General features: G+C 37.2%; 1 protein-coding gene across 1 annotated transcript; it reads right to left on the reverse strand.

The window, feature by feature from the left end:
• Positions 1 to 1,422: 1,422 nt before the first annotated feature.
• mfsd8l1 (major facilitator superfamily domain containing 8-like 1) lies at positions 1,423 to 8,943 on the reverse strand. Its single transcript, XM_088426619.1, has 12 exons — positions 8,528 to 8,943; positions 7,224 to 7,409; positions 7,053 to 7,115; positions 5,893 to 6,012; positions 5,517 to 5,596; positions 4,259 to 4,616; positions 4,085 to 4,158; positions 3,746 to 3,959; positions 3,285 to 3,407; positions 2,873 to 3,003; positions 2,638 to 2,723; positions 1,423 to 2,148 (listed from the first exon to the last, which is right to left on the reverse strand). Exons 1-11 carry the CDS (start codon positions 8,601 to 8,603, stop codon positions 2,646 to 2,648), a joined length of 1,503 nt encoding a protein of 500 aa, XP_088282745.1. The 5' UTR covers positions 8,604 to 8,943; the 3' UTR covers positions 1,423 to 2,148; positions 2,638 to 2,645.
• Positions 8,944 to 9,359: the final 416 nt, after the last annotated feature.

Genomic DNA, 9,359 nt, shown 5'->3' on the forward strand with positions numbered 1-9,359 from the left:
CAATGCTGTATGGTTCTAAACATGGAAATGTGAAGCTAAGCCATGTCAGTGTCACAGACAACACATCATCTAAATGTATCCCAGCCAAATCATTAATGAATCCCAGAAGGTACACACACACACATAAACAAAAAATAAAATGCTTAAGCTCTACATGGCCTCATTGCCCTTTCGAGAGAAAAACACAGTTCACTAAAAGTTCACGTCTGTTATCATTTTCGATCCTGCACTTATATGACTGAAACTATCCCTGTGATTGGCTGGAAAGAAGGAACCAAACATACCCTGACTACTGTTGATATGACACTCAAAATGTTCTACACCTCTGACCCTGATATGCGGGGTCGCTGTTCGGTCAGATTGCCGCTGCAGGCCAAGTGTGATTGGGGTTGTGTGTGTGCGGCTGTGGATGTGACCGCTTTCGGAAAAGGGGGGCAAGAAGAGGTAAAAGCTCAAAATATCTTTGTATCTGGCCTTGTGACATTTTAGAGTCCACGCCGTCCTACATAAAACAAGTTCAACTGGAGTTCATGGTTGAAGCCACGCCCCCTCGCCACTATGTCATCAGGCAAGCGGTGTGACGTCACGGGCGAGAAACGCCTCAGCTTGTCACCCTTCCTAGTTCCGATGCAGCGATGACACCTAGCGGACTTTCAGCTACTGTCGTTCAAGTGCAATATTGTTTGACTAAAAACTCAGTTTGCATTCAATGTAAATATTATTACGATCGGTTGTGCCACAGGTGTCCTACATGAACAGTACTGATAATTACTCATGTTTCATTACTTTTTATGAATGGCTGTGTGCGTGTGTAATTTGCATTCAATATGTATCATCAGGAAATGCAATCATTTATGTGAAATCAGAATACAAATATAAATAGTTTATTATGAACTCAAATAATATGCATGAGGATTTTGTAATTATTTTTTTTTCCTTTAAAGGGATAATGTGTAAGATTTAGACCGTTTTTCATTAAAAAAAAAAGAATAAATGATTCTAAATTTCAAAAACTTGCAAATAAATGTGTTCTTAACGAACAACAGTATATTTGAAATATAATTGTAGGTCTAGTTATCATAAAATTATATTACATGGGGGCGGCACTCCTCTGGAGGCTGTTGTTTGTTAAAGCTACAGACAATGGTAAATGCAGCACCACCTATCGTCTGTAATGAAAACAATTCTAATTCCACATTGTCCCTTTAATATACATCTGATTTTTATTTGTAAATTATAAACAAAACTAGAGATAGTGATCGATAAAAAGAAGTATGCACTAAACTCTAGGGCTATTAAATTAATTTACTTCTAATAACTTTCAGAACTATTTGTTCATAAATAGTTAGAGCAGCAATCTTTTTTTGTTCCATATGAATAATTGAAATAAATAGACTTAATTGAAATAAAGGACACACTGAGTTGACATATAGAGTTTAATACTATGTGTTTCATTAAAAGTAAAAAAAAAAAACATTAAGGGCAAATAGTGTTTGATAAGATATCCACACAATATACCAACATGATTTCCCCAACTCACAATTTCTATATGGAAATGATATCTTTGGCCTAAAAACATATCATTTTCTCTGCTTTTTATATGGGGATTTGTTAAAACTTAAATAAAAAATATTATTATTGTGGTTAAAATGCTTATTTTGGCAATTACCTGAACTCAGGAACACGTTTAAATGAATACGCTTGTCACAAATCAATGTTTGATCACAAATGATGTACAGTAGTTCCCTGGACCCTGACAGCCTTGCTTGGAAGACGACTAAGTTCAATGGTCATGCAGTTTAGAAGTCTAAGTGTGCCCTCAAGTGGTAAGTGTAAGTACTACGCAATGAGCTGAACTCTTGTGCAGCCTTGAAAGCAAAAAAGCATCTTATAAACAGTATAACATTAGCATAACATTAGCTGAATCAACAATTAAATGGCAGGTACATAAAACTGGAACTTGTTTGATTCAGTGCAATTCTATATTGCAGTATACATATTTAATCAATAATATAAATGCAAAAATATTGTCAGTTCTGAAGCATATATTAGATGACAAGCGGGACACATATGCCACACGTGGATTCCTTATTTCCATGGGAAATGTACATATTCACCAGACCAGTTCTTCAATCTTCATTTGTGTGCCTTGGAGGGGGGGAGTGGAATTGGATTAGATCAAATGGATTTAACAATTTGAGCCATCTTCACAATCAAACTATTATAAAAATGGCAGATAAATGGCAGACAAAATTACTGCAGTTGACTGAAAACTGCATTACAGTTGTTAATATTTCAAGCATTAATGAGCTAACCACCCGTCACCATTTTGGTCAAACATTTGAATTATTGTTAATTGATGATTTGAAAATCATTGTGACTTTCATTTGCATCTCTGTCTTATGAAAAAAACAAACAAAATATTAAATGTGCAATCATTTGGAATAGTCCCATGTGTTATTTTTCAGGGATGCGTTTCCTTCTGTTTGGGTTTATTACCCTGTCTTAGAACCCATTACCTAAGACCGTGCTTTCTAATTCTAACGACATCACATTTTAAATTCCCTGAAGAAAAAAAAAGTACCAACACCCTATAATATAGTATATTTACCCACAACTTACTGCTGTCAACCTTACCAGATTGATTAACAGTGCACTCCGCTTTCCGCTTCTTCTACTTGAGCAGGTTCAACCAACCGCTTGTAGGAGAAGGCCAGCATCATCTACAGAAAAACAATGGTAAAGTCATAAAAGATGCTTTATTTTAATTTTTCAAAACAGTAGCCTGGCCACTATTTTCTCATCTTCATGATTATTTTCTTTTTGAGAATTCAGAAACATTCTTCCTTTGCTTTTCCCGTCCGCTGCTTACCGTTAGGAGGGCCAGCAGCACCATCATCACACCCATCATAATATACATGTTGTCAGTGAGGCCACCAGCCCACAGCGGGCCCAGAATGGTCGCGAGACCGCCGACTGAGCGACGCACCCCCTGACTGAAACCTGCAAGGCAAACAACACTTCTTCTTATAGATACCAATTAGGGCAAACAATATGTGTGCTTTGCGGAAAATGTACGTTGTTATAACTGTTTTTATCAGACAATCTCATAATATTCTGTTATAATATAACAGAACATTATGAGATTGTCTGTTAAAAAAGAGTTTTTTTTAATTCAGCGGCATCCATCCACATTCTATAACACATATTCTGATCTTTTAGGGTCACATCTGATTTTCAGCAAATGTTGTACTACAAACACATTTTAAGCTGCAGTTTCTTACCTTGTGTTTTTTCAGAGGTAACTTTGGAGAAGAGAGAAACCTGGGCTACAGCGACGAATGGTAGACCCAGAACCTGCAGAAACACGCCTATGACAAACTCTGCCAGCTGCCATGGGAACCCACCTACAAAAAGACATGATCAGAATAGGTTCATGGCTGGCAAGTTTTTAGGAGGTAAGCCATTTTCGCAGGTGAACCTAAGTAATCGTTTCTTTAAATTTAGACCAAGACATTTTTAAGACAATTCCCAAACAAGTTGTGAACATTTACTTGAATAAACCTTACTTGATCAAAGTTTGCTGTTATAAGTTTACTAGCACAAACCTAATTCACAGAATCATCAGAAGCTTTCATTGCTTTTTGTCCATGCTTTAATTCCGAAGAAAAAAATATTTCTCAACAAGTAACACCGCGCACTGTGTTGAGAGTAACATTAGACATGAGCCGAAACTCAGACTGACCAATTGGGTTCGCCAGGAAGATGAGGCACCAGACACAGGAAATGTTGCAAATGCTAAGGCCAACAGCTAGAATCACTCGCTCAGCAACTCGCCGACTCAGCCAGCGCACAAATAGGAAGCCGGCAATCACTTCTACGCCGCAGAGACAGTACATCAGACTGTTTTCCAACTCCCCATAATTAAAGTACTTTTGGGTCAGTGGTGTCACCATGGTCTGAAAAACAAGTGGCTTAATTATAAACATGCATAAACACAAAGTAAAAAAGCCACATTATGCTCATTACACACTATAAGAGATTGATGTTTTCATTCAAATAAAAAATTGTGTATGTATTGTACCTCCAAAGCTGTTTGATTAAAGAGGGTGATGAATTGAGCAGCCAGCAACACAACCACCTCCTCTCTCAGGAACTCTGCTCAGTCAACGATAGCGAAAAACCATGGGAAAAAAATAAAAATAAAAATCCATGTCCACGTGGACCTTATACACGCTATACCATCCAAGCCACCTACCTCGTGAGAGACTGAAATTTTTGAAGGGATTGGAGGACTCATGGGACACTGATAGCTCAGGAGAGGGCGAAATTTGATCCAAAGTTGCATCAGAAGTTGCAATCGTGTGATTTCTGTGCGAATTCTTGGCAGCCACAGAGCCATAGGAGCCAACCAGTTCCTGAGATTGCATTAGTGGCTTTATCTCCTCAACTTCCTCATCCTCAGCTTCCTCTCGCTCTTCCTCAGTTCTATGTGTATCCTTAATGTCACTGCATTCGGTTTTAGGAGTCTCCTTCCCCCTCTCAAGAGATGGCAGGTCCCAATACATGAAGACCACAGCAAATTGGAGAAGAATCCACAAAAAGCACATGAATAACTAGAGGGAACAAAAAGAAAACATAAAAAAGTTACACAAAAGGAGTATTTACCATTTGCGATATTTTTTTCAACGTGTTCGATTGAATTTATTTTTTGCAGTTAGTATTGTTTTTAATCAAAATGCCTAAATGATTTTGTTCGTTCATGGCAATCATATCTCTGTGACGGTTAAGTCATAATGAGACAAAGTGTAATATTTTGTTGACAGGACCACATGGCCTGAAAAGCATTCACAGGTATTCCGTCAAAGTTATTGTGTGCTCATCGCAAGATATTTCAGCAAAACGGAGCTCGAATGATTGATGCTAACGTCTAAAGGATTGTTATCGGTTTAAATTTTACACACATTCCGAGCTTATGTGTGTTAGCTATTGTTACGTTGTGAACATGCCTGGATTTTAGTCTGGCGAGTGTCTTTATGGGAAATGTAGCATTTTGGACCTATCATTATTATCACAGAAAAAAAGAAGAAGAATACATACACTTTATAGTTTTGCTTAAAAGAAAGCTCAATTAATGGATGGATGCTAGCATACCAGTCATGTGGTTCATCACATTTTGGTTTCACTTTTTTGATATTTAAGGCAATTCTATTTGAAACATGGTACTATTTTGTCAAAATTATGTAATTTATTATGAGTTACTATGAATGAACTGATTATGAGTTATTTGTAAGTGCAAAACAATTATGTCACCAAAACCGTTAAGATTTTCTATTAAGTACAACTGAACTGTCACATGCAGAGTGACTAAAATGTGACTGTGGGTATTTAAAAAAAAAAAACCTAAAAAAAAAAAACCTCAGAAGTATGATTGAGCAGGCTCAAACTACTATACTACAAAAATGAGAAACATATTTAATTAAAATATTTGCTCTAGACAATTGTTGACTCCTTACCCCTGGCGCAGTGAATGTATTGACCACAAAAGGACCCAGATGGAAATCACATAGTCTCAGGAAGATGTTAAATGCTGGACCTACGTCAAAGGCACATGTAAAATGTGGTAAACAGGCCTCAAGTCAGCACAATGGAATCAGTATGTTTAAGCCTTAGGTTTAGCTAAGCAGGGGGGATTATGCATTGGAAAAACAATTAAAAAATGATTGTAGTCATTATAACAGAGACGGGTGATCTATCAATCCATTTCCTAAAGCTTATTCTGTAAGTGGTCACCAGTGGACCGGAACCTATCTATCCCAGCCCTACTTCTCCAAAAAATGGAAAAAGGATCCATCCTGATAAATTCATTTTATATAGAATGAGAACACCCACCAATCAGAAGGCCCACTTGTCGACAGACCATGACAGCCGCGAACACAGTGGAGCGATCTTCTGGGGCTGTGCTTCTGGTCAGGAAACCAAAGATGGATGAGCCAGCGCCTGTGCCAATGCCTGAAAAAAAAATTAAAATGCTCAAGCTTAATAGAAGGAGATGGATTTGTAGTACTGGTACTCAATAACGTTAAGATGAAGGCTTGAATAAATATGAGGTAACTTCAAGCATTTTGGAACACTTATTCTTACAATCCATTACAGACAATCCTTGGAGGCAAACAAAACTAGGTTACATATTGATATGTAAATAGACTTCAACAACTTAGACTTGCGCAACAAAACCTGATGGGTCAGAAACCCGTTTTATATTCTAGTAGGCGCTTGCATAACAAGTTTCACATACAGCCGGGAATAGGTACAGTATATTGACACAGGAATTTGTTCAAGGGTATCTGGCCAATAAGGCAGAGCGCTATATGTATCATAACAATACAATAAAGTTACATTATACATATTTGTAAACATGAAAAAATGTACGCTTTTAAAGAGCAAACTAAAACTGTGTAAATAGTAATTGCTTATTTAACCCTTTATTGGCCACAGCGGCCCCTTTCAGCCGATAGTATGAACAGGCAAAATGGTCGAATGTGTCCGTAACGGCCACTGCTTAAATTCTAATGTACCTCTCCATTTCTCTAAAATCCTGAAAATTCTAACCTGTTTAGGGCTTCAGTATAGAAAAACCTGTGCCTAATAAACGTCATTTTTGCTTGTTTAGACTATCGTCTGAAAGCGGCTACTGTGCCCAGTAAAGGGTTAACAGCACCTCCATTAAGACTTGGCACAATCCCACTGTATCGTTTTCCTATACAAATACACTTTTGTTTTCATGTAATAATGTGAAAACAATTGAAATGTCCAAAATATATTAACTATTACTCGGCCATTACTTTAACCCCAAAGTATTTTGACAATCATTCAATGAATAGACTAAAATTGGCGTGTAGTAAATCTTGACAAAGCCTTAGAAGTATATAGCTCATGAGTAATGGCTCTTCGAATTACTTAGTACTGAGTACTGTGCAAAGTACTGTAACATCTTTTAAAAGTGCAGAAACAATGACAATGTGTCATGTAAATGCATCACATGGCCTTACCCGCCACCAGTCTGCTCGACAGTAGGAGCCACTTGGAAAAGCCCATAAAGTACATGAAGTTACCTGAACGGACAAAAGAAGGGAACGGTTGAATAATGAATAAGAATAAAGTTTGCTTTTTACAAGCAAAAGCAAGTCAGTGACCTGAGTGCATAAGAAGTGTGAACTCACCCACAATCTCAAAAAGGTTGGCAAACAAGATAATTTTCTTAGTTGTTCGGGTTCTGTCAGACCAGTGGCCAAACAGCGGGCCCGACAGAAGGCCGCTCAAGCTGAATGCTGATAGGGTCATACCCAGGAAGTATGATGGTGCCTCTAATGTTTGCAAATACCTCCATATAGTGGGCAGAATCACAGCTGGCGACAAAGATGAAAAAGATGTACTTGGAACCACAGATACACAACATTTGCAGTATTATTATCGTTTTAATCAAAGATGATTTAGGGAGTTTGGGCATTCTATTGACATGATTGTTATTATTACCAAAATTTGATAAATTCTTATGATTGTAAATGTCTCTTATGGTTCATCGTAATTATTCTTCCACCTCATCTAATATATACTATGCTCCTAATGTAAGTCTATTGATTAATTAATGGTTCATTATTACTGCCCTGATAGCTCTATTTTTGTTTTGTTTGTTTTATTGCCTACTTTATTATTTGGATAAAGCGGTTCGCTGACAAAATTCACATTTCCCAAATGGGTGTCCACACAATGAACTCAAATTGGGCAGACTAGGACGAAATTTGTAGACATTTGTTTTCATGTAATGAAGGCCATTGTCACATCTACCTGACAATGGTGGCTTTATGTGAGACTAGTTAAGTGATGAGTTACAACGTGTGTTATATTCTATTTATTTATTCTATTTTATTTAGAGCGTGAGAATACTGACAGGCTAAATACGTAATAAATGTAGTAAATCTATGGTATTCTTAGGAACAAATCAAAATCAAAATAAATTGCTACAACATTGTAAAGTCTATTTAAGATGAGGCTCACACTTGCGTTTCCATGCAAGCTGAATAAAAAACTAAGAATATGCACGAATGTTTTCCTTTTATGCAGTTAGATAAAATGTTAATATAACGTCTCCGACCACTTAAATAAGAACACGTTCGTTTTCCTAGTTCAGACATTAACCTAAAATGTTAACGTACAGTCTCCGGCTGTTTTAAAAAAAATACACCTGCATAAAAATGTTGTCAACATGTTAACAGTAAATTGAAATTGATCATATTTTCTCGGCTGTTATGTTAGGATGCACATAACTGTAAATATTTATATAGAATAAAGCAATCACCCTGGCTATTAAAATATTCCACATTTTATGTATAAACACAATGTATAAAAACAGCTGGTTCAATGTGATTAACTCCAGGTCAAGATAATGGCTAAAATATCCTCAAGTACGAAAACATAAAAGACTTTGTATGCAAGATAGCATTACATCACACAAAGAGATCGTTACCATATTCCACACCGCTCAACAGAAATATAAGTCCGATAGTGAAAAAGGTCAACTTCTTTTTCCGTCGATGATCCATGGTGATGATCTGCTATACACTTGTAATGTTCACCCTCATTATTCCACAGGTATAGGTAAACTTCTCCAGTAATCAAATCACCGTGGCGGATGACTACAACGACTATAATCCTATCGGCGTTGCCTCCAATTACAGCCAGTGCGTTTATACCATGTAACACGTCTACGTGACATAAAAATTTACTCTTAACAGTCGGAATACTTTGCTTCTTCCAATTAAATCTAAAATTTGGGGCAGATTGTATTCAGGTACCCGACAGGAATTACCAATCGCACATCTGTGGGAAAAGGTTGCACCAGCACCCGGCCGACTACTGCGTGTTTTAATCCACCAAGCATCACTTCCGGGTATCTGATTACACCTCGACCAATCACAAACTCGGATTCGCCTCAACTCAATCGGTACATTACGTGTACTCTTTAAAATGACGCGTTCAAATCTACTGTAGTGTGGTTTCTTGACTTGGTTCCTTAAAATTTGCCCCATTCCAATTTGATAACCAAACAACACATTTTAAATTAGAATACCTCACGCCACACCACCGTTCCGGATAAAAAGTAAATTCACTGAAAACATGTGCTCCACCTTTATTCGCAAATTTACTGATTCAGAGTGACATCCAAGCATTTGATTATTCTGTTGCACTGTAAAAGTGGCAACAGGTGGATAAAGAGGGTTAATTCAAAAGTCTAATCGAAAAGCATTTATTTATTCAGCCGGTCAGTATTACGATGCAGTCAGCCAAGTGGATCCCTA

This window comes from Hippichthys cyanospilos, chromosome 10, assembly GCF_059441005.1.
Source record: "Hippichthys cyanospilos isolate Australia breed blue-spotted pipefish chromosome 10, RoL_Hcya_1.0, whole genome shotgun sequence".
Classification (NCBI taxonomy): Eukaryota; Metazoa; Chordata; class Actinopteri; order Syngnathiformes; family Syngnathidae; genus Hippichthys; species Hippichthys cyanospilos.